At 42.1% G+C, this 22,955-nt stretch overlaps 3 protein-coding genes across 3 annotated transcripts; 1 reads left to right on the plus strand and 2 right to left on the minus strand.

Moving 5' to 3' along the window:
- The first annotated feature begins 90 nt into the window (after window positions 1-90).
- LOC104226776 (uncharacterized) lies at window positions 91-1,180 on the plus strand. The gene has a single exon (XM_009778836.2). The coding sequence runs from the start codon at window positions 208-210 to the stop codon at window positions 991-993; it is 786 nt and encodes a 261-aa protein (XP_009777138.1). The 5' UTR covers window positions 91-207; the 3' UTR covers window positions 994-1,180.
- Window positions 1,112-11,651, minus strand: LOC104226775 (vacuolar sorting protein 39). Its single transcript, XM_009778835.2, has 12 exons — window positions 11,005-11,651; window positions 9,997-10,208; window positions 9,508-9,639; window positions 9,250-9,393; window positions 8,245-8,357; window positions 5,897-6,323; window positions 4,933-5,262; window positions 4,519-4,740; window positions 3,957-4,199; window positions 3,001-3,450; window positions 2,056-2,154; window positions 1,112-1,790 (listed from the first exon to the last, which is right to left on the minus strand). Exons 1-12 carry the CDS (start codon window positions 11,444-11,446, stop codon window positions 1,590-1,592), a joined length of 3,015 nt encoding a protein of 1,004 aa, XP_009777137.1. The 5' UTR covers window positions 11,447-11,651; the 3' UTR covers window positions 1,112-1,589.
- Window positions 11,652-17,065: 5,414 nt separating this feature from the next.
- LOC138885189 (uncharacterized) lies at window positions 17,066-22,100 on the minus strand. The gene is made up of 2 exons (XM_070166099.1): window positions 22,001-22,100; window positions 17,066-17,529 (listed from the first exon to the last, which is right to left on the minus strand). The coding sequence occupies exons 1-2, from the start codon at window positions 22,098-22,100 to the stop codon at window positions 17,066-17,068; spliced, it is 564 nt and encodes a 187-aa protein (XP_070022200.1).
- Between the last annotated feature and the right edge of the window lie 855 nt (window positions 22,101-22,955).

The raw sequence follows: 22,955 nt of genomic DNA on the forward strand, positions 1-22,955 counted from the left end.
GTGCGATTTTGGTTTTTTTTTTTATTCATTACCGTCCGTCAAGCTATTTTTGGCAACTTGACCATTTTATATTATATTTTCGGTTATATCATTTACCATCTATTGAAAAAGGCTTTGATTCTAACAATACCCATTTAGGGCAAGACCTCCGCAACTGTGATTGGCTAGGATAAATCCTTCAACAACCCCGGGAGCGCCGCCTGTCACATGACTACAACAATTGCCGAAATCGAAGGAGACATCGACAAAGACAACCTCAATCCTTTCAGTATGCTTCTTCTACAAGATGGTCAAGACAAAGACGCGAATCATGCACCTCAGCAGCAGCAGCAACAAGTCTATTTTCTCCAATCCATCAACTCCAACATAGTCATTAGGCAACTCCCATCTCAAGGTCTTTCCTTCCAACTCTGGCCTGCCGCCACCATTCTCATCACTCTCCTTGACAACATCCGTGGCGCATCAACTCCGCTTTCCGACTTGTTCAAACGTCAAGAAAAAGAGGATTCACCCCTTCGCATTCTTGAACTGGGTTCAGGAACAGGTGTTGTAGGGATAGCTGCTGCAGCAATTCTTGGTGCTAAGATAACTGTTACTGACCTCCCTCATGTTCTGCCTAATATACAGTTCAATGTTGATGCGAACTCTAAGGTTCTGGAACAGCAGAGTGGGGTTGTTGATGTTGCGGCGCTTAGCTGGGGGGAGAGACAGGATATGGAGGCTGTTGGTAGAGATTATGACCTGATTTTGGGGTCTGATGTGGTGTACCATGATCACCTGTATGATCCTCTGATTAAAACGCTGAAGTTCTACCTGTTAGGGGGTGAAAAGAAGATAGCTTTTGTGATGGCTCATTTGAGAAGATGGAAGAAGGAATCTGTATTCTTTAAGAGAGCTAAGAAGCTTTTTGATGTCCAAATCATACATACAGAGCCTCCATCCAATGGGTCTAGGATTGGGGTGGTTGTGTACCTTTTCACGGGGAAAAGATAGCCTCAAGAGAGCCACTGTCGTCAACCAACGCTTGATGTCAGTATGAATCTTATTGTCATGTTTAACAGTGGGGTATGCGCAACAAAGAAGTAAAACGCTCTTTGCTTTTACATAGAAATACGAACAACAAAGAAAATTGTGTATCATTGCATATTAATTGAACATTCACAATCTGAGTTGGTACAAACACTGAATTCAAAGACACTCTTCATAAATAAGTTATAATAATCTCCAATACTAGCTTCAATATTTTTCAATACAGACTCACATTACACAACCTCAGATTTTACTTCAATGTTTGACGTAATATACAATATGTGTATTACACATTCCTTTGCGAGAAGCACTGTCATTATTGCTTGCACGTGTGTACCCCCAGCTCGTTTCATATTTCTTGGTATGCAGTCAATAATCACGCAAACACACCAGAACACTTCCAGAAACACGGAGAGCAGAAGTTTACTTTTAGGAATAATGGCGAATTAAAACTTTAAGCCGCAGAACATGTTAAACGGTACTAACAAGAAGAACTGCGATCAATGCCACACATATAGCAACCCAAAAAGCTCAGTTAATCCAAATCCAACTTCTCATTATCATCTTTTCCTCAACTGAGAGCCTCTTCCAACTGCCTTCATATTCTGTGAATCTCTAAAGCAAACAAAGTGCACAATTGTCTTACCATTAGGATAGACTGCAAAGACACTGGTCCCGATCTTCTTGTTGCAAAGAGAACACAAGCTATCACTTGTGATCTTCAAGACTGCTTTTCTTTGGTTGTACAGCTCATCTTTGACCTGTTGCGTGTACACAGCTTTACAATGAGAGACAACAAATACTAAACCACAGCTTTAGTAAACAATCTAGTCGTAGAAATTAAAATATTCCCAGGATTAATTTTTAAATTTGCATTTGCTAACATAAACTCAAACAATTGAATTGCAAAGATGATAATTGGCGATTACCATAATACAGAAAAAATAGATGGAAAAAAGAAGATGATTCACATACCAGTAAAGAAAATGTGTGTAATTGATTGGTACGACCACATATAAAATTTACCTGTAGGTTTTCACTTTCTCTCAAGCTTTTAATCACTGAAAAGTTCCGATACGCTTCACTGGATTTCCTCAGAAGAGGCCCAAGAAATGGAAGCAAATTCTGCATGATGCCAAAATGACTCAATACAACAGTATAACAGCAAAATGCGAAACATTCTTGCTCATGCACAGGGCAAAGCTAGAGTGAATGATTCTCCAGTTGCAATTTTAACATGTCTGGGCATGAGAGGAAGTTTACTCAAAACAAATAAACAATGTTGCATGTACTATTCCTACAATGCATATATGTTGAACTTCTAGAAAATCCTAAAGGCTCTACTACGTAATCTTCTCATTATAACTTGATGCTGGGAGAGAGCATAAAGAAAAACTGAACCAATTCTTTTATCCCAAGAGAATCAACAAGATGCTGACACGATATATAACAGTGCATGTGGATTAGCATTAGATAGCAATTTACTTGGCATAGTTGTTTCAAACACACAATTCGATATAGTTGACCATTTGAAAGACAAATCGAAACAAACTTCACCTTGCAGCTTTCTTAATGTGTATGTGTATTATCTCAAAGTAAATATTTAAAGGTAACATGGTTGGAAGTATCTAATATACAGTTTAACGACAGTGTCCAATCTAAAAACGATGCCTTAGGAGTTTGGGACGTGTTAACATGATTAGTACTCAGATGCAGATAGGACTATCACTCTTGAACAGATATCTTAGCTGGTGTTCTAGTGAGACATTTTTTTTTTTTTGGTTTTTGGCCAGGGATGGGGGATGTGGCATTATGATATAGCGGACACTGTCTCTAGTTTCTTTTCTGAGAGAATCACTTCTGCAAGCTAAAAACAATGCTTGTTTTCTTCAGCCAAATTTGGATTAAAATTTAGAACAACAAACTTCTTCATCTAGTTCATTATACCATCACACTGATATGGTTTTCTACCTGTAGCTTCGTATCCCTTGGCAGTAGTTTCAGAGCTTGGGCCCCATGGATCCGATCCCACCTTCTGCTCAAAAGATCAAGAACTTGATCTAGCATAATAGTAGAATCTCCTTCCTCAGCAGCATCTTCCATATCTCCATCACTCCTACCACTGTCAGTGCCACTTGGACTGAATCGAATGTCCTCGGCGCCCTCAATTTCAGCAATTTTCTTGGAGCGGCCTCCTTTTATCTTTGCTGTAGTTCCTGAACCAACTTTTGGAATCCCAGGGCTCTGAGATGATACCAGATTAGTAATTTTCTTCTCAAAATTTTTCGTTGTCTTCGTAGGATTTAGATAGATTTGCAGTAGAGTCAGGTAAATGTTTCCATATGATTTTGCTGAATGTTGTTGAAGTCCTGAATCATACACCCGATCACAATAGGACAGTGCAAGTTCAGGAACGTGAAGCTATCAATCAAACAGAGCAATTCACTTTAGTATGAAAGAACACCCACAATTCAAGCTGGTAAATACAACACAAAGAGACAACTGAAAAGACTTCAATGCCTGCCATCAAAATTCATAGAATTAGACATGTATGCTCAATAAGAAAAAAGATGACATATCCAATGCCCCATACTTGAGAAATTATACTAGCCCAATAACATAGAGAGAAAGAAAGGGTAAATGCAAATCCAATGATGTAATAAAACCATGAGAAGGTTAACATGTCTGACCAACAGGTACACCAAATAAAAGAGTGAAATGATCACACTACTGGGATTGGCTGCTAGATTAGTCAATAGATCTAACAGCAAATGTCAAGTTCATAATACAAGCCTGTAATAGTACTTATGAAGAAGAAATTGTACAGTTTAGATTTCGCGACATCTTAAGTCCCCTCGAAAGCACCAATGCATTAGATAAAAGACTCCAAAAAGAATGTTATCTGCAGTTGAGGTGGAAAAAAATACCTTGTGCACATAAATAGACAAAGCAAGTTCATGTTGATTCATTTTCCCCAACAGAACTGCACGTTCTTCATACAAAGCATCTGGTGGAAGTCTCTTCAGCAGCACCTCTGGGTTATATCCAGAGATACTCTCCAAAGCAGACAATAGCTTTTTCCTTGTCGGAGAATATGTTTTCTCATCCCACTTTTGCTGGGTATTAAGTTCAGCATACAAATCAAGAACTTCAGAGAGATAAATTTGCACCTGCAACAAGTTACTAAGCATATTTATCATACTCACGGACACTCTCAACATTTACGTCAGAAGGATGGAATTGAAGCACAAGTTTATCCACTGATAAACAGTTCTGGATTCAAGAGAATTGTTCCCAATTTTCTCAACCCAGCTTTGAGTTGAAAGGATCCTAGAAAATATGAGCTTCTTTTCGCCATATCAAGAACCTCCAGCCTTCTTGCTTCACTTGAAACAATGTTGCTTTCATAGATTTTGTGCAATAGAAAGTACAAAGGGGAAAGAAAGAGAGAAGCTACAGAAAAGCCAGACTGATGAACAAGTGCTCTACCATTTCATTCTGCAGATTCCTGGAGATGCTATTTTCATTCATGGCAAGCATGAGTTCCAGATATGTCGCCTGCATGTTTGGAGCATGCTGTTTTAAGTAAGAGTTCACCAAGTCTGCTGGAATGTTACCAGACAAGAATAGCTCAATGGTTTGCATAGGACAACTTTCAAGAACAGGCAGTGAGAACTCCAGGACAAGCATGGGGTCTGTTGCACAAAGGGGCTGCCAAAACAGAAAGAATACAATCAAGTGTATATTCTGAATTGACATAATAACTGCATTGACGAAGGTTTGTTCCATAAACTTCCTTGCAGCCAAACTTCAACATAGCTGATCCAAACACTTTACGAGCTTCCACCTCTCAAGTAGTTAAAATCCAAAAGGAAAGAAATAAAAGTAGATAAAGATGCATACTTTGAGATATTCAATGATCATATCAGGCTTGAATTTCGTTGAAAGCTCTACAGGAATTTGCTCTGACTTGCACTCTTCTACCAATTGATGGAGAAGTTTCAGTGCTTCACGATGCATTGAGTTGCTTCTATAAAGTTCTAGCAGACAAGCATACTGGATTCTTTTCTGCAGGAACTCCTGGCATATTTTCACATCACAATAGTTGAGGGCTTTCAGAAAATCTGTAGCAGCTGAGGACTGTCCAGTTAAAAGTAGAGCTTGAAGAAGTGCAGTGTCCAGAATTGCAGCCATATCCCTAGCGACCGAAGTGATTGGAGCATGGGTTCTTCCCTAAATGGATCAAGGAAGCTACATTTTTAGATGTAAATTAGGTAACAAGTAATACAGCTAGAAAGAATTACCCCAGTACCAACGGCTCTTTGAGACACATTAGTTAAATTTCCCTGTTAAGTGGTTTCCATTCAGTAGACCTCAACTACAACAAGCCAGTAATTTTGCAAATAGCAGAATCAGAACTTACCTCCCTGACATTCAGAATTTTGGAAGATACAAAGGAAACAGTATTTTTCGGAATGATATAAATGATCTATAGCTTGAATAATCAATCAGAATATTTTGGACCAACTTAAGTTTTTCTTTCTGATATGGTTTTCAGTATTTAAATACATCAAACACACAAACAACCAGAAAGGTACTTACACTTGGATGCAAAGAAAGGTCTATGTTAAACAGCTCAATATAATTTGGGCTGCTTGTTAAACAAGATAACCACCTGGATACAATTCCCCTGTGGAGTCTTTGGAATTTCTAGAAAGCTTTGCTCAAAAGTACTGAAATACACTGCTAGTCACTTTTACCAAGAAGAGATCTGCTTAATGTCAAAACTTTGCCTTTTGATTGGGACCTTAAAAATAATTTCTCCAAAACACCGTAGATGGAAGGCATAAGATAGAAGAAAAGTTACCTTGGTTGGTTTCTTGGACCGGCTAGTTCCATAGGAAATGAAATTATCTCCTACAGCATCTGAAACCACCTCCTCAGTTCCCTCAGCTGTGGCTTTCTCAATGACACTATATCTCTTCTTCTGCAAATACTTAATCAGACCCATCAAAGTGTTATGACTCATTTTCTTGGATTCTATATCCATTTCATCAGATTCTAAGACATTCGAAGGCGTCGACTCCAAATCATCTGATAGACCAGAGGAACCTCGGGAGAGATATGGTGCATCCGCGACATCAACAAATTTCTGTGGTTCAGGTATGAAAGATGATTTCGGAACAATAATTGATGGATATAAGGCGAGCACATAAGTGATTTCTACTTGAGATGCCAGAAAATGTTCCATTGCCTCTTCATAGCTCCCATTTTCAAATAGAAAGTGCGCATATCTGTATCAAAAAATTGTTATCATTCTTCATGTAATTAGTTTCGGCACTTTCTTTTTCTTTCCTTTTTTTCCAAAGAAATAACTTATGAATCTACAAAAAAATGAAAAGAAAAAGAAAAGAGATAAGATGCAAATTTTATTTATTTTTTGATAAGGTTAAGGTGTTAATGAGATACAAGTTTTATTAAGAAACTTCTTGCCGATCAATGTTCATATTTACATTTCTTTTTCAAAACGGTGGTATCGTGCCAGTTGGTGTGCACTTTGACTAATCCAAGTTACCTTCTACCTCCTACAGGCACAAATATCGAGTAACTCTGCCCACTAAGGTTTAACTAGATGAGAAGAAATCACATGATGTTTTTTTCTCATCAAAGATCACCTAATGTTTTTTTCTTCTCTGTTGGAATTTGAACTTTTGGTCTCCAAGGGCTTTTTCCATTTCATTGACCAATAGGCTACACCTTGAGTGTTGTTTATATTTCAACTTCTACTGGGAAAAAAGGGAGAACTTGCTAGAAAATAGAGCCAGAATAGCTTCCTGGTCAAGCCAGTATGCTGTCAGTGCTTCCTACTCATGTGTGCTACACCAGATGAAGTAAAACTTTCTAGTGAACATAACATCTCACATAAGTTTATGGTAATATTATCTATGCATTATTCCTGTCCAATGGAAAAAATGTGAATTGTTATTAAAATAAGGATTAGTTTCCAATATAGCTTCTATATAGTCTAAGCTTTATCAAAAAATGCGACACATCTTGCTAGATCCCACATTATCAAACCCATTAAGAAGTCAAAGACAAAAAGTATAAACTAATATTCCAGCGAAGATAAGATAAGCAAAATCTCAAAGTTGGTGAGAATGCAACAAGGAAACAACTTGAGACAGAGGCTAAATAAACCCACAATAGTCATATGTCAAAACTCTTACACATACAGTGCCAATACACCAGAACCAAGTAAAGGTTAACTAAGCTTCCCAAGCACTAGTGTTTCAGACACTATGGCAACTAAAACTTCTCTTTCTTCTGGCACCAGTGATCTCATTGTGATAAATTAATTAGTATTTTCCTTTATCAAAAATAAATAATTTATTGAATGAAGAGGGAAGTGCAGAAGTCAGTCTTCATATGAAACATGACTTTCTACTAAAAGCACCCAATCACTAATACTAAGTGGAATACCATTAATGCACCAAAAATGTGTCCGAAAAAATTCCACTATTTAGTACAAAAGACTCTTAACTCCCTCAAATGCTCCTTTGTTTCTTCCAATATGGTCCACATAAGCTCCAAAAGTGATTTCCATGCTCTACTTCTCTGCCTCTTTCTCCTGAACTTCCACCTAAACAGTATGTCTTTAACACAACCAAGCATCACACGATCAACACCAAACATGTTCCATGCTACAAACGATAACCAATAGCCACAGCACAATGGAATAACAGATGGTTAACATCTGCTAGCCTTTGAAAATTTTGGCCTCAGTGATTCTCGTAGAACTTTCTACAGATGTTTTGATTTAAAGGCTTTACAATCAAGACTTCATAGCATACTTTGAACTTTCAGTTTAGACATTCAGCTTCCCTCACTAGAGCTTATTTATTTGTAACTTGTGTTAAATGTAAACATGTATGCGCTATCACATCATATAAGAAAATATTCCATTTAATTAACTACGACTTAACAAGAAACTATCATTACTGAACTGCAATGTTAACATAAAAATTGGTTAAATTCCCTGGCGCGCGCACGGGGTTAGTGTGACCATGACCTAAATGGGATATTTTTTTTTGGTTCAGATTAAGTAAAACTTTCATTAATATAAACGCCAAGAAGGTTCTGAAAATGATCTAGATGAGATACTATTGCCATTGACCTAGCTCAAAATTTCCTTAAACGCAGGGTCGGGGGAATGACCTTATATGAATCGATTGCTCCTTTGCAGTTCTAAGACTTGAATCTTCTGGCGGTAGCAATTTGCACAAAGCCAAGGCTTCCTCAAAGTTTCCAGATGCTGTTAGTTGTACAATCTGCATTATAGAGAGAAGTTGGAATCACACTCGCAATTCTCTGAAATAAGAAGCAGTTTTTTCTATGACCAAGAAATACCCTGGACCCAGTGGAGTCAGACTCTCACAGTTTTTTCCAACATCCATACTGTTTCTAACACTAACATCCTCCAATCTCCATCCCCTCAGCAAAATACTAATAGTAATTGACTTAGGGCACTCCAGTGATGGTAAATCATGAAGCTAAAATACAATGGTAATAACTAAAGCCCCATCTCTGAGGTATATATATTACAGAGTTTCACTTTGGGGGACTTCCCAAATTTAACATTGGAAACTAAATTAAATCACATTCTGATGTTTTTTCAATTACATCAGTTGTGCAAACGAACTGCAACATTTAATTTGATCTTTTCTTTGACCACATGAATGTCATATACGAGTCAAACAAAATTCATAGACAATACTCCAAGTCAAACTATATAATATACAAGGGGATGGGGAGCATTAATATTTGGACAATATGCAGCATATTTCTCTTTTATCTAAATTGGACAATATTCTCAGTCAACATATATTTTCGCGATTTTTTTTCATAAAACTGTAAGCTAAACTCATCATTTTTGATAAGTAAAAGTTTAAAAAATATTATTGTGGCTCATGCGGGTCTCGTAAACAACATTAATCAAGATCAGGTACAACTTGCAATATTGATTTATTTTGCAAGACTTAGGCATCCATTTGAGTGCCTAAGGCATTCTCGTCTCAGTTTAATGACAAACCTCAGTCGCTCCAAAATGAAATTTCGGTTACAAGGAGACATGAACGTGCTAGAGTTCCAATACTGGATTAGAAGCATAAGCAAGATAACTTCAACATGATATTAAACTAAAGCTTTCAGAGTAATAATTACCTGTGCACCTAGAGGAACAGGAAAAAAGCCAAAAACAGAATAATCAAGAGCAACAATAACAGCATTGTTGCTTCGAACAACACGGCGAACATTCCGAAGGACAACTGTTTGAATTAAAGGATAAGGAACACGAAGAGAACGTATCTGCAATATTCCAAAAGATCAAACTGCATTATCTTTCCAGACTATTTATACCTAAGGTTATTCGCTTATTGAAGAACAAAAAGAGCAGCTTAACAAGCTAAACGCTCAAGCTACCTCAACATGCCGTGGTAAGAGACCTATTGCATAGGGATTCTGAATAACAACAGCTGCAGGAGCCTCAGACCAACAAACCCTCCCCTCTTGAATCAACTTGCCATTTTGGTCAACTAAGACACCAATATTATCCTGAAACAACACTTAATATCATATAAGAATACACATAGTTTTCAAAGATCAGGACTTGACTCGAGAAAAGTACGAGATGATCCACAAAGGCTTCATCAACTAAGTCATACAGTAGACTATAGATTACAGTAACAGCTGTATCCAGGGAATAAGGATGGAGGGTACATCATACTATAAGAAGTAAAAGCAGATTTTCCCTGCTCCATGGATTCATTGAGGCTCTGGTAAGAAGAATTTGATAGTAACAACACTCGATGGCCCACCTTGGCCCATCAGATCATAGTATTGTGTGCATGAGTGTTACAGAGAACTATAAGGCCAATCAACTTAATGTAATAATGACAGTGACAACATTACCTTTCCCAAAAGAAGTTCTCCTGAGGGAAGAGACACCACAAGAGGTGGGGCGATCCTCCCTGAAGGAAACACCTCAGACAATGCACCATTGGTGGTATTCAATATCATGTACTCTCTTCTAATCCCCAAGCAAATATTCTCACCACACCATGACATCGACTTGACTGTGTCAGGGACTCCGAATTCTTTCACCTCCACAAATCCCCTTCCCCCTATAGAAGATTCAGATAAGAATCACATTACAGTATCAGAACTCTTAAAGCATGAGAAAAATACTAGTCATCAATATCCAAACTGCTTTGATCAAGTAACCTGAAAGTCACCAACTGCAAGGAGAAAGAAATTACGGGCATTGATGAACTTGTGTTAAACTAAAAGTGGTAAAGAACTTATGTAATACTCCTATTTTTGGACGTCAAAAAATGTTTGTCCCATTCCATTTTTGTACAACTTTTAAACATTCAAATTATTAAACCATTTAACTTTTTCAATGTTATCTGATGTTTTCTACATCAAACTATCATGTCAACCCTTATAATAATTTTTTCCTACTTTCATTATTATAACATATAAATCAAGTTAATATTTCTATGTCCAATTAAATATTGTCATATACAATGGGACAGAAAAATACAGTAGATTTCTTTAGTAGCAAGAACAAGGAAAGCAGCTAATTCGGACCCCTAAAAATCACTCGGAAGAGGCGCAAAATGTTATCTACAGTTTGAGGGGGTATGTCTCCACTTACTGGAGGCAAAAAATAAATCAAGTGCATCCGCTTAATACATTTAACCATTATCTTTATAGTGGGAAAGCATAATTTCATATTATGTTTGTAACATCATCAAATGATCAGCCAAAGGAAAAAGCACTTCATTTCACATCTAGCAGACACTGAAGAAGTACGCATTCACTCATCCAGAATCACCAGAAAATGCATTACCATGACAACAACGTAAAATATTCAATTGATAAATATCGGAATTAAGCTTCAATTCAAGTCATTACCGTCATGTCTGAAAATACAAACTCTCTTTTGCCTACCGAAGCAAAGAAACCCTCTTTTATCATCCCATGAGTATACATTTGCACCTTTAGCCTTAGTTATCACAGCCAAAGTCTCCAAATTGGGCAACCGATGGAACGCTATGGACTCCGAGAGAGAAAGCAGAAGTTCTCGCGATACGAGAACTTCCATAGCCAGCATTTGTCTTCTGGAGAATCCATTCACACTTCTTTCAAGCACGTACCGCTCTTGATGAAGCCCTAAGGTTTGGGAGTGGAAATCGGACGGCGGAGATTGATCGGAAACCGCGGATTCCGGACCGTAAACGCGGAGCGATCCATCGGAACAGGCGATGAGCAAATTTGAGCCGTATGATTCGATGGCATCGATTTTTGTGGGACAATTATTGAGGAGTTCAAAGGAATCGTAGGCGCTGTGCACCATTCTTTTTTTGCTTCTGTCTTTCTTCTTCTTCTGATTGATTTGTCTATGATTTCAATTCGCATTCCACATGCAACGACGTCGTCTTAGCGTTCAGACACTTGCAACCGGAGTGGTTGTTACTGTTATGCTTTGTCCCGCTCTTTTTGGATTTTGTCATAAACCCTTAACTATTTCCACACCCAAATTACCGGTAGCGGCTCTGCTCCAGTGCTAAACGGTCCAGTACATACCATCTGTCCAAAAAATATTCAAGGGTCTGGAATCTTTTTTGTTCTGGTTATATTAATAAAAGATTAAAAAATGACATCAAACAAACATGAAAGGGATATATTTACGGGAAGGTTCACCAGCCACATATATTACTGTTTGACTCAAAAGATATTGAAATCTTTTTGAGCAAATCAATCAAAGATGAAAGGGTAAATCGTAGCGGAATATAATAATAATATCTAGAATAATAAGTAGAGAGAAGAGAGTTGCCAAGTTTTTTTTCTTCCAAAGTTTGTAGGTCTTTCCCCGGTCTCCCCCTATTACAAGGTTTTTTATCCTCTTATATACTAGAGAGGAATTCCTCTTAGTTGTAAAAACAAAAATACAAAGAATCTTTTACGGAATATTCTTAATGTCTCCCAAAGGACTTTCTCTACTGCAACGGTCGTATTGTTTCTTCTTTTGCCCTAAGGTCGTATCCCTTGGGGCGTCGACTCGGAGATACCCGGTCGTTTGTCGTGCTCGTTGTAGGTCGTGGTCGGTCAAATTTGGACTCATACAGTTAGTCCCTTCACTCGTCGGGGTTACGACCGGGCACATCCTCGATGAGCGGACTTCGTGCCTTCTTTGGAAGAAATTTGACCCGTTGAAAAGTTACGACGTGGTCAACGGATGATGGTCATCATATTCAGCAAAGCATCGAAGAGTGCACGCTACTGGGAAGTGACGTCAGCCTTACGTGCGTCATCATTATGCAGGTTTTCAAGGCAGGGACTGACGACTTCGCGCTTCGATTCTTGCGCTGATTTGAGGCCCACCGCCTCGATTCTGGCGCCACCCAACCCTATAAATAGGTGAAGGGTTTGATTTTTTGAAAAACTTTAGCCATTTCTCTCTTGGTAACTTCTCAATCTTCTTCACTTGTTCTTATATCCTCCTGCTTTTGTTTCCGTTCTTCACCGGAAGTTTCTTCTTTCTTACTCCCTTTGAGTTGTTATTCTTTTAAACGATATTATGTCGAGGTCTCATCGTTCTAGCGAAGAGGTTCCTAAAGCCACCCCATCATCCACGATGCCTCCTTCCGGCAGCGGAGATGTGGTGGTAGAAGAGAGTGATAGCCCTCTTACGGTGGAGGAGTTACTACCGAGGCATCCCTTGTCCCGGAGTGACTTCCTCAAAGATCCACCTCCTACCCCGAACCCCGTATTTTCTGAGATTGATCAGGTTCATCTTGATGCCCTCCATATAAAGTATGGCATCTCTCCTCACATAGAAATGGTTCCAACGAGAAGAGATTACGCTGACGTCCACAGACCTGGGTACTGTGCTTTTTATGAGTATCCTTTCATAATCCGCTACACCCTTCCTCTCTTCCCCTTAGCAGAAGAATTCTGTAGATTTTACTAGATTTGCCCAACATAGCTTTCGCCATATACACTCAAGGTGTTTCTGCTTTTGACTAAGTATGCAGAGTTGGCGGAGTGTAGCGTCTCTGTCCATCACCTTTTCCACTTGTTCACGCCTGGCTTCCTCGAGGGTACCATGGTGCATTTGAGGCTTCGTGGTATGAAAGGGCTGGTGGTGGGGACGGATGACCGGGCGAGCCGTAAATTTTGACACAAGTACTTCTTTGTCAAGACTGAACACGTCGTTTCTGACTCCGCCAGATTTTCGGAGCGATGGAACGAGACTCGTAAGTGTCATCGTTCGTTATATTCCCCTCTCTTCTGTAATTACTATAACTTTTACTTACTTGCCATTTTGCAGTTATAGGATATCCGCCTCGCCCCATTGCGGGTATCAAGGATTGGGTAGCCCGCCTGTTGCCTCATGCGACAGAAACTCGGACTTGGCCCGCCTTCGTGCATCGTTATGGCACTAGAGTTTCCTCAAGTAAATGTCTTACTTACTGCTTCATTGGTCATGCGACCTTGCTTAATAATACGACCCTTTGTGATGACAGATCGGGGTGCTTCTAGGCGGAGGGCGCCATCTCCCGCTTTTAGACAAGTCGTTGCTACTGCAGACACGCGATTTATCTTGAGCGAGTCTGTTCGGGAGGGTCGTCCTCAACCTATTCATTTGGGAGATTCGTCTCGAGTTGTGGCCACGAGGGAAGAGGCTTCTTCGGTACCGGTCTCACATCCTTTGGATGAATCTTATAATGGGGACGAGCTGTTGGAGAGAAAAAGAAGGAGGCTAGAACTGGGGAAGGGCGTGGCTGCGAACGCCGACGGTAGAAGGGCGTCCCAGACAGCCCCGGTGCCCTTATTTATGGCAGATGCCATTTTATCGGGGAGATCTCCCCAAGTGGAGGGAGTTGGTCCGGGAGCCGGTTCAGTGCGCTCTGTTGAGGATGGTGCATCGTCTAACGTCGGAGGGCCTCGTGTCGAGGGTGATGGCTCGGGTTCGGATATCGACCCAGAGTATAATGAATTTGTGGGTCGCCATACCCATGTAGAGGTTAGGATGGACGAGTCCGACCATCATGTGGTAGTCCCGAGGAACTACAACTTGCTGCTAAACAGCGAGCAGGTGGCATCGGCCCTCGCTCCTCTATGTGTCGCTCCTGAAAGAGAGATGCTTGGAGCAATGAGCAACGTGGAGTTATCTCAGAAGGTCGCTAGTATGGCCATGCAAGTAGGTGTCTTTCCTTCTCTTTTTTTGTCGTTGGATTGATGCGATAATCGTCATTTTGCATTTTGTTTCTAACTTCTGCCCTTCTCTTTTGTCAGACCCTCGTTCTGGAGGTGGAGAGAGAGCGCCGTGAGAGAAAAAGGATGGGCCTTTACGAGAAGATGTCATCCAAGTATCAGTAGTATCGTGCTAAGCATCGGGCAATGTCCGACATTTATCATCACGATCCTGAGTTCCAGGTGTTTTGTGAGGGGCTCAAGCAGCGGGAGGACTAATTGGAGCGAAAGATAGAGGAGTTGAAGGAGAGGGACGAGGATCTATGAAGGCGGTCGCCCGTAATAGTGAACTGAAGGCCTCTCTTAAGGCGAAGGAGGATGAGCTCGAATTGAGCCAGGGGTGACGGCCGAGAATGCCGATTTACAGCTGAAGGTGGCCGATTTCACCGCCGAGTTGAGTGCTAAGGTATCGGAGATTGAGGGGCTCAAGGGCAAGCTGAACGTCAGCGCCGATAAGCTAGCGGCAACTATTTTTGAATCGGTATCTTTGGAGGATGCCCTCCGTATATCCAGGTCGGAATTGACTGGGGAGAGGCAAGCCTCTAGTCGCCAAGTTGCAGGGCTCGAAGGGCTTGTCAAGGAGCTGGAGACGGAGTTGGCCGCATTGAAGGGACAAATGGCCTCGCTGAGGGCGGAGGAGGCAAGTCGACGTTCTCAGCCTTCTACGTCTTGTGCCTCAACTAATCTGGCCATGCCCCATCATTTCTACGAGTTGTGGGTCCATGCAGAGGCTCGGCTTGACATGTATAAGTCTTTTCACGCCTAGGGTAGGGCTATAAAGGCGGAGGTTCAGGTTGTGCACGCCGAAGCTCGTGCAGCTCGTGAGTCATGCAGGTACGACCCCCTCACACCTGACGGGGAAGGCGTCAATTCGGATGACGCGAATCACCTTGCTTCAGATTCATGGTATGAAGATGTTTACCCCACTAGGGATGATGTGTAGTCTTAGTTTGTATTTACTTTTGTTTAGGAATTTTTGCACGGGTCGTATTGGGCCTGTTTGTAGGGGCGAATGTAAATGATATTTTGCTGTGACGTAAAATTTACTTTCGTCGGCTTGTTTGTTTGTTGTTTTTTATTTGCATTGATTGCACATGATATTGACGCCCTTGGCTATTGGGATGTCGCTTCGACTGTTGTTGAAGTAGAATCCCATCGTAGTTCGGACGAGGTCGAACTTATATTGTCGTCGACGGCCTTATCCGTGGGGATGTTACTTCGAACTGTCGTTGAAGTAGAATCCCGTCGTGGTTCGAACGAGGTCGAACTTGAATTGTCGTCGATGGCCTTGGCAATTGGGATGTTTCTTCGAACTGTCGTCGAAGTAGAATCTCGTCGTGGTTCGAACGAGGTCGAACTTGAATTGTCGTCAATGGCCTTAGCCATTGGGATGCTGCTTCGAACTATCGTCGAAGTAGAATCCCATCGTAGTTCGAACGAGGTCGAACTTAAATTGTCGTCGATGGCCTTGGACATTGGGATGTTTCTTCGAACTGTCGTCGAAGTAGAATCCTGTCGTGATTCGAACGAGGTCGAACTTGAATTATCGTCAATGGCGTTGGCCATTGGGATGTTGCTTCAAACTGTCGTCGAAGTATAATCCCGTCGTGGTTCGAACGAGGTCGAACTTGAATTGTTGTTGATAGCCTTGGCCATTGGGATGTTGCTTCGAACTGTCGTCGAAGTAGAATCCTGTCGTGGTTCGAACGAGGTCGAACTTGAATTGTCGTCGATGGTCTTGGCCATTGGGATATTACTTCGAACTGTCATCGAAGTAGAATCCCATCGTGGTTCGAACGAGGTCGAACTTAAATTGTCGTCGATGGCCTTGGCCATTGGGATATTGCTTCGAACTGTCGTCGAAGTAGAATCCCATCGTGGTTCGAACGAGGTCGAAATTGAATTGTCGTCGATGGCCTTGGCCATTGGGATATTGCTTTGAATTGTCGTTGAAGTAGAATCACGTCGTGGTTCAAATGAGGTAAAACTTGAATTGTCGCCGATGGCTTTGGCCATTGGGATGTTGCTTCAAACTGTCGTCGAAGTAGAATCCCTCGTGGTTCCAACGAGGCCGAACTTGAATTGTCGTCGATGGCCTTGGCCATTGGGATGTTGCTTCGAACTATCGTCGAAGTAAAATCCCGTCGTGGTTCAAACGAGGTCGAACTTAGATCTTTGGAGACGGTCATATTCCCGTAGGAAGACATCAAATGTCTATTAGTGGAGATCTGGTTCCGCACATACAATGGAGATTTGATTCCGTAAATATAATGGAGATTTGATTTCGTACACAAATGGAGATTTGACTCCATACATATAATGGAGATTTGATTATCTATATGTAGTCCCTTCATTACTTCGATCTGGAGATCACATCGATGGGTCGATGTAATGAACATCATGTCGCTCCTTAAGGCATCCCCCTTGCCGCCTCATTAAAAACCTCCCCGGGAAAACCCGATTGGGACAAAATCCGGGTAAGGAAAAAAGAGTATGACTTAGGTGACACCTTTTAGAAGTGGAAATGCTTGAGATGGGCGACGTTCCAGTTGTTTTGGAGCAGTTTTCCCTCTATTGTTTCTAACTGGAACGCTACTTTGCTTGCTGCTGCTACGATCTTATATGGTCCGTCCCAGTTCGTCCTTAATTTTCCCTTATTAGGGTCTTTTGAGGTTTGTGTTTTGGCCTTGATGACGTAGTCGCCAACTTTGAGTGGTTACACTTTGGCCCTCTTGTTGTAGTATATTTCTACTTGCTGCTTCTGGGTTACCATTCTTATGTGGTCCATGTCTCTTCGTTCTTCGACTTCATCCAGATCTTGTAGCCTACTTTCGTCGTTGCATGTTCCGCTCTCGTTGAAGTATCTCAAGCTGGGATCCCCGACCTCGATGGGTATAACTGCATCGGTCCCATAGACCAGTGAATATGCCATTTCTCCTGTGCTGGTTTTTGGCATAGTACGGTATGCCCATAATACTTCTGGTAATCGCTCAGGCAATAGCCCTTTAGCTTCCTCGAGCTTCTTCTTCAGTATGTTCAATATTACCTTATTGGAGGATTCGGCTTGACCATTGGCGGCAGGGTGGTATGGCGTGGAGAGTATTCGCTTGATGCGCCACTTTTCGAAAAACTCAGTCGCTCTTTTTCCGACAAACTGAGGTCCATTGTCGCAGCTGATTTCTTTGGGGATACCAAAATGACATATAATGTTTTTCCATATGAAGGCGATGACCTACTGCTCGCGTATCTGAATGTATGCACCTGTTTCCACCCATTTAGAGAAATAGTCAGTTAAAACCAAAAGAAAGCGTATATTGCCTCGTCCTGCTGGGAGGGGGCCGACTATGTCCATCCCCCATTTTATGAATGGCCATGGTGAAGTGATAGAGTTAAGGAGTTCCCCTGCTTGATGTATCATAGGGGTGTACTTCTAACATTGTTCACATCTCCTGACATAGTCGGCAGCTTCTTTTTTCATGGTAGGCCAGTAGTATCCGGCGCGAATGATGCATCGGATGAGGGCGCAGATTCCTGTATGGGTGTCGCAGTGTCCTTCGTGTACTTCTTCCAGTACTCGTCTTGTCTGATGTGGCCCAAGACATTTGGTCAGGGGACCGCCAAACGTTCTTTTGTAGAGATCGCCATTTACCAGGTTGTAACGGGCTACCTGCACCCAGAGTTTTTTAGCTTTCTTTTTGTCTTGCGGAAGCGTTCCATCCTACAAATAGGGTACAAAGCAATTATGACAGTCTCAAGTTAAGTTTATAGAATGTACCTCGACGTGGTCGATTGCGGAATGAAGGAGGGTGACCATATTTTCTCTGTTGATATTCTTGGTGGCCGCAGCCGGTTTAGCAAGGCCATCTGCTTCGATGTTTCGTGCCCTGGGTATTTGGTCGAGGCGGCACTCATCAAATTCTGGCAATAGTTTAGGATTTCTGACTGGTATCTTTGTAGCCTCTACTCTTTGATTTGGAAAGTCCCGGTGACCTGATTCACCACGAGTTGGGAATCACAGTAGAGGACGAGTCGTCGAGCGCCATATTTGAGGGCAAACTTCAAACCTGCAATCACAGCTTTATACTCGGCCTCGTTGTGAGTCATCTCGAGGCATCGTATGGACTGGCGAATTACTTCACCTATAGGGACCTCGAGGACGAGTCCCAGTCCCGATCCCCAGGTGTTGGAGGCACCGTTGGTGTAGAGGACCCAGAGGTCGGTATGTGAAGAAGTGCGGAGTGCTTCCTGTTCTACCTCGGGCAATGTTTTCGTGCTGAAATCAGCGACGAAATCTGCGAGCACCTGCGACTTGATGGCAGTTCGCGGTTGGTATGTTATGTCGTGCTCGCTTAGTTCTATGGCCCATTTGGCTAGTCTACCTGATAGTTCGGGTTTGTGCAGGATGCCCCTTAGAGGGAAGGTTGTCACCACTTTTTTGGGGTGGCACTAGAAGTACGGTCTAAGATTCTGTGAAGCTACGACCAATGCCAGAGCTAGTTTTTCAAGGTGAGGGTATCTCGTCTCGGCATCGACTAAAGTTTTGCTGACATAGTAAATTGGAGATTGCATACCTTTATTTTCACGGACCAAGACTGCGCTTACCGCGACATCGAAAACTGCTAGATACACAAGCAGGCATTCACCTAGGTCTACTTTGAGGAGTAGTGGTGGTGAGGATAGATACATTTTCAGCTTTCTCAGGGCGTCGATGCACTCATCATTCCATTGCAACCCGTGGTCTTTCCTTAGCACATTGAAGAATTTATGGCATCTATCCGAGGATCATGAAATGAACCTAGATAGGGCAGTTATTCATCCTGTCAGCTTTTGCACCTACTTTTTGTTGGTCAGTACTTCCGGTATTGTATCGATGGCCTTGATTTGATCTGGATTGACCTCGATTCCCGTTTGTGACACTAGGAAACCGAGGAACTTTCCAGAAGTCACGCCGAAGATGCATTTTTCGGGGTTCAGCTTCATTCCGTATTGCCTTAGTATTTTGAAGGCTTCCTTTAGATGACCAATGTGATCTTCTTTCTTTGCTGACTTCACTAGCATGTCGTTGATGTAAACCTCAATTATCTTACCGAGTTTCTCTTTGAACATTTTGGTGACCAATCTTTGATATGTGGCCCTTGCGTTCTTGAGCGCGAACGACATCACCTTGTAGCAGTACGTACCTCAGTGAGTGATGAAAGTGGTCTTTTCTTGATCTTCTTCAACCATTAGAATTTGTTTATAACTGGAGTATGCGTCCAAGAAGCTCAGTAGTTCATGCCCCGCTGTTGCATTGATAAGTTGGTCGATGTGAGGTAGCGGGAAGGAGTCCTTTGGACATGCTTTGTTCAAATCTAAGTCGACACACATTCGCCACTTCCCGTTCTTCTTTTTGACCATGACCACATTGGCGACCCATTGGGGGTATTTCGATCCTCTGATGGAACCGTTGGCGAGTAATTTATCAACTTCTTCGCTGACCGCCTCATTGATTGCGGCTAGAGGTGTTCAAACCGAACCGAAAAATCGCACCAAACCGAAAAACCAAACCAAACCGATTTAAAAACCCGACTAGGTTTGGTTTGACTTTGTTTGGTATTGAGTAAAATAACCCGAAACAAACCGACATATAAATATATAAATTTTATTTATATTTTTAAGACTTTATAGTGAATTTTCTTTAGAAAATGTAGAAATATTTGGGATCCTCTCATGTATTAACTTTGAAAGCGTAAATTAACGAAAAATTATTGTTAGACGACCAAGAAAATAACTATCATGTGTTACTAAAAAAATTCTCCCATTAGAATATTTTAATAGATCATATGTTTGTCAATTTTTTCTATATTTATTAAACATATATTCACTTATCAAAGCTTTATCTATAATTTTAACAAAGTAAGATCGAACCAATCCAAACCGATATAGTTGGTTTGGTTTGGTTTTGATAAAAACCAAACCAATCCGGTCCATGTACACCCTTAATTGCGGCATTGAATTTTCTCCTCATTTGTCGTACCGACGGATAGAGTGGGTCGACATTCAGTCTATGAGTGGCGATGCCCTTTGAGATTCCTGGCATATCTGAGTGGGAGAAAGCAAATAAATTGGCGTTGTCAGTTAAAAATTCACGATACTTACCTGATTCCGAGAGGTTGTGTCCTATGTAAGCCTTTTTTGTGTTATCGGTGTCGTCCAATTGAACGGGGTCAAGATCTTCTATAGTTGCATTGCAGGCTTCTACGATATTTGGGTCTTTGATGGCCTCTGTTTGTAGGTCGGGTTAAGTTCCCGACATAGCTGATTGCTATGCCTCCGCACTTGCTCCCTTCAGTTGTTTGGTGTGTGTGTGCAATCTTGGGTGATCCGGTAGCATTCTTGGGCGGTGCGTGGCTCGCCTCGGATGCTGAATATCCCCCACGGGGTGGGAAATTTGATCACTTGATAGAAGCTTGAGGGGACGGCTTGCATGGCGTGTATCCATGGTCGCCCTATGATGGCGTTGTAGGCTATTTCTTGATTCATGACGTAGAATGTTGTTTCCACGGTGGCCCCTCCTGCTAGGATAGGTAGCACTATTTCTCCGGATGTCCGCTCTACTGCATTATTAAAACCCGTTAGTGTTATACAGTGCGGTATTATTTTATCCTCGAGCCTCATTTGCACGAGAACTCGCGGGTGAACAATACATGCGCCACTTCCGTCATCTACCATGATTCTTTTTACATCTGTATCAGCGATGCGTAAAGTTATAACCAAAGCATCATAGTGAGGGAAAGACAAACCATCGGTACCTGACTTATCAAAGACGATATTATCTTCGAGGTCATCATACCGTTCGTGGGCGGCCGTCCATTTGAGTTTGTGCGTGGTGGTGAGCTTCACATGGTTGATTATTGTATAATCGCCGCCGCCAATGATCATTTGTATGGTTCGCGCCAGTGATGGTGGCTTTGGAGGTCCTTGAGATAGGTCGCGTCCTCGAGCGAAGTTGGCTCTTCCTTTATCGCTCAGCAGTTCTTTCAGGTACCCCTGGTTCAGCATCCTAACTACTTCTTGCCGCAGACCTATGCAATCCTTAGTCTTATGTCCTCTTTCTTGGTGGAATTCGCAGAGGACGTTGGACCTCTTGGTGCTTGGGTCCGATTTCATTTTTTGTGGCCACTGTACCTTCGTGCCCAGCTTCTCCAGTGCGTACACTATCTCTGAAGGGGAAACACAAAATTATGAGCAGATAGTAGTGGAGGCATACCTCTTTCGTTTCGGAGGGGTGCAATATGCCATGGCACGACGTCCGTGTGTCGTGGAGGGGGCGGGTTGGATGTACGGATATAGGGCTGATGCCTTTCTCGGTTGAAACGTGGCGGTTGATCTCTTCGCTCATCGTTACGTCGATCTCTCCTTGTCTTGGTGTGGACCGATGTTAGTCGCTGAAGCGGCCCATTCAGGTCGTCTTCATCTGCCCTTACCTCGGCGCAGTAGGCGTTGTGGATTTCTTCCCATGTGATAGGGGTACTCCATGAGTCTGCTGAGCAGTTTTTTGGTCGCTTTTGATCTGTTCCTGTTTAACCCATTTTGAAAGGCTGCTACTGACATCCCTTCTGACACGTTTGGCAGACTCATCCGTACTTTGTTGAATCGGGCCAAGAAATACCGAAGTCCCTTGCCCATCGTTGCCTGACGGCGAAGATGTCGTTGACCCTGGCTTCGGCCTTCTTCGCTCCTGTATGGGCAGTGGCGAACTTATATGCCATCTCTTCGAACGTCGATATTGATCGCGCAAGTAGCTGGGAGTACCATGTCAATGCTCCCCCTGTCAGAGTTTCGCTGAACTTTTTTAACAACACAGATGGTACTTATTCTTTTGACAGATCATTGCCTTTTACTACAGTAACATAGTGGATTAGGTGATCCTCTGGGTACGTGGTCCCGTCATATATTTTCAAGTATGGCAGCATCTTGAAGGTCTTTGGAATAGGATGAGGAGCAGCCTCTTCGATGTATGGCTGTTCGACGAATCGGCCCACGTCACGTTTTGGTAATAGCTTCGGAGCACCTGGTATTTTATCAACCCTCTCCTGATGTTCCTTCATTTGGTCACAGAGCGTTTTATTCTCATTTTCCATGTCTTCCATTTTCTTCAAGGTGGCCATGAGCGCATCGTCACCTGCATTAGTAATAGTACGGGTGTTACCTGCTCGTGTAATGTCTGGTTCATTGACGGCAGCTGTGATTTCTCTAGGTGGCACGTCTTCGACATCTCCTTGAGTGGGTTTCTCGAGCATGTTGCTCAAAGCACTCGTTAGCCATTCTTCTAGTAGTCTTTTGACTGCTGGTAGGGCTTCCCCTGCCGTGGAGGTTGAGGTTCCCTTTTCGCGTAAGATCGTTAGATCTCCGTGTGGTAGAGGCGAGATCTCTCCCTCCGGTGTAGCGCTTGATGTTGTGTTCTCATTATCTTCTCTGTCGGCTTCGTTGAGGGAGTTCAGGAGATTATTCGAGACATCTGCGATTGCCTTTAGCCTCGCTTCCTTTTCCGCCATTGTTGGTTTATATGGAGTTCGAAGAAAAGTGAATATCACCTTCAGGGATCTAGATGAGAACTATGGTTT

This window comes from Nicotiana sylvestris, chromosome 2, assembly GCF_000393655.2.
Source record: "Nicotiana sylvestris chromosome 2, ASM39365v2, whole genome shotgun sequence".
In the NCBI taxonomy this organism is placed as follows: Eukaryota; Viridiplantae; Streptophyta; class Magnoliopsida; order Solanales; family Solanaceae; genus Nicotiana; species Nicotiana sylvestris.

Excerpts from the sequence above, each read along its gene's own strand:
- LOC138885189 (XM_070166099.1), bottom strand. The coding sequence starts at position 22,100 with ATGGCATATAAGTTCGCCACTGCCCATACAGGAGCGAAGAAGGCCGAA. Across the intron at positions 17,530-22,000 it reads ACGATGGGCAAGGGACTTCG|AAATCAGCTGCGACAATGGA; the intron begins GTATTTCTTGGC and ends GTATCCCCAAAG.
- LOC104226775 (XM_009778835.2), bottom strand. The coding sequence starts at position 11,446 with ATGGTGCACAGCGCCTACGATTCCTTTGAACTCCTCAATAATTGTCCC. Across the intron at positions 4,741-4,932 it reads TGATCATTGAATATCTCAAA|CCCCTTTGTGCAACAGACCC; the intron begins GTATGCATCTTT and ends CTGTTTTGGCAG. Across the intron at positions 4,200-4,518 it reads GGAATCTGCAGAATGAAATG|GTGCAAATTTATCTCTCTGA; the intron begins GTAGAGCACTTG and ends AACTTGTTGCAG.
- LOC104226776 (XM_009778836.2), top strand. The coding sequence starts at position 208 with ATGACTACAACAATTGCCGAAATCGAAGGAGACATCGACAAAGACAAC.